Source organism: Lathyrus oleraceus, chromosome 3, assembly GCF_024323335.1.
Source record: "Lathyrus oleraceus cultivar Zhongwan6 chromosome 3, CAAS_Psat_ZW6_1.0, whole genome shotgun sequence".
Lineage (NCBI taxonomy): Eukaryota > Viridiplantae > Streptophyta > Magnoliopsida > Fabales > Fabaceae > Lathyrus > Lathyrus oleraceus.
The window spans coordinates 52,880,253-52,882,478 of record NC_066581.1 but is presented as its reverse complement, the minus strand read 5'-3'; the positions used below and the strand labels follow the sequence as shown (position 1 = coordinate 52,882,478).

Sequence of the window (2,226 nt, the reverse complement as noted above, 5' to 3'; positions counted from 1 at the left end):
TATTGTGAAATTTGTAGTGGTCCGCACCAAACTTGCTATTGTTTTGCAACTCCTCAACAAGTGGAGGAAATCAAATTTTTGAAGCAGAATAATCCTTATTCCAACACGTACAATCCAGGTTGGAAGAATCATCCCAACTTCTCATGGAAAGACCAAAAAGGAACCGCTCCTCAACATGGTCAGTACCAAACTCAATATCAACAACAACACCAGTAACAGGTCCCTAAGAAAGCTGATTGGGAAATTGCGATTGAAAGAATGGCAACCCATAATGTTCAAAATTTCAAGAAGAAACCCGAAACAATCAGAAAAAAACCACGACATCTATAAAGAATCTTGAAGTCCAAATGGGGCAAATCGCTCAGCAACTAGCCTCGAGTACTCAAGCACAAGGTGCTCTACCTAGTGCAACCGTGACAAATCCTAGAGAGCATAATAATGTGAGTGCGGTGACAACACGAAGTGGTAAATCTGATGAAGTTGTTGAGGAAGGGGATGAAGAGGAAGACCAATTGATCGAAGTGGACCTTGAGATCAATGAAAATGAAGTTGTTAGGGAAGAAGTGGTAGCACCGAAACCGGTTGTGAAAGAAACAGTCATTGAGCCCAAGCCGGTTGTTAAGCTCCCCTTCCCCACTAGAAATAAGAAAAAAGGACAACATGAGAAAAACTTTGAAAAATTCTTAGAGTTGTTCAAGAAGCTGGAGATTAACATTTCGTTGTTGGAGGCACTTGAACAAATGCCTACGTATGCCAAGTTCATGAAGGATATCATTTCAAAGAGGCGTACCACCTACGCTAACCCAATTATTCTAACCGAAACTTATAGTGCTATTTTGCAGGGTATGAAGATTCCGATAAAGAAGAAGGATCGAGAAGTTGTCATTATCCCATGTACTATTGGAGATAGGTCGTTCAACAAAGCTCTTATTGATCTGGGAGCTAGTGTGAGTCTCATGTTGTTATTTATTTATAAGAAGCTTGGTATAGGGGTTGTGCAAGATACCAGGATGACACTCCAATTCGCCGATCATTCAGTCAAGAAACCGTATGGCATTGTCGAAGATGTTCTGGTGAAAATTGATAAGTTTGTATTTCCAGTGGATTTTGTAATTCTTGAAATGCCGGAAGATGAAAAGATCCCTCTCATTCTAGGGAGACCCTTTTTGGAGACGGGACAGTGCTTGATAAACATAGAAGAAGGAACAATGACGCTGAAGGTTTATTATGAGGAATTGAAAATCGATGTTCGAAACACCATGAGGTACAAGGATGATATTTGTACCAGTCATCCTATAGAGGTTCTGGATCAGGTGATGACATATGATAACCCTTTGCATACACCCCAGTCACTGTTGGAAAGAGTGTTGAGTTTATCCATTTTCGATTCGGATAAAGAGGTGGATAATAGGGAGTCTGAAGTGCTTGGCTTGTTAGACACACAAACCTCGTGGAAAGGATCTCGACCATGTCGGTGGAAGGATTTACACCTACCTCAATCTAGTGAGGAAAATGAAGAACTTAAGTAGGAAACAGAGTTGAAACAACTTCCTGACAATCTCAAATAAGTCTTTCTCGAACCTGAAGGAAAATGTCCTGCTATAAAAATGCTATTGGATGGGCAATTGAGGATTTGAAGGGTATTAGCCCTACTGTGTGCATGCATAAAATTCTCATGGAAGACGACCACAATATATGTTATTTGTTATTTGTTATCAATTTGTTATTTATTAGCCCTTTAGAATATTTGTTATTTGTTATCAATTTCACTGTGTGATTCACGTAATGCTTTCTTTATCAGAAAAATAAAGATTGATGTATGGTTAACGATTAGCAGGATTGCAATTTTTAAGGTTTTTATACAGTGAAACCATAGTAGATATCACCTAGGACTAGGGATACCCTATGGCTATCGGTTTATTCTTGTTAAATTAATATGCTTGGTTTCATCATAATCACCTAAGGACTTAGAGGTTAGATTGAATACCAAAGGTTTCCTCTGAGGTCTTAGGGGGAAATAATCTTAAGATTCGGTAATTGAAACAATTCTCATTATTAAGGAGATATACACTCAAGGGTCATTACAAGAGATTTTTACACACCATCCTTGGCATATCATATTAACTTGTGAAAGTATTTATTTGTTCTAATTTTCCTTACAGTGAATTCTCCAAAACCATAACTATTACTTTTGTTCAATTGAGTGACTATTTACTCTTACATTAC

At 38.1% G+C, this 2,226-nt stretch overlaps 1 protein-coding gene across 1 annotated transcript; it reads left to right on the top strand.

Moving 5' to 3' along the window:
• Nucleotides 1-347: 347 nt before the first annotated feature.
• On the top strand, nt 348-1,529 carry LOC127129608 (uncharacterized). The gene has a single exon (XM_051058761.1). It carries the CDS (start codon nt 348-350, stop codon nt 1,527-1,529), a length of 1,182 nt encoding a protein of 393 aa, XP_050914718.1.
• The last annotated feature ends 697 nt before the right edge of the window (nt 1,530-2,226 follow it).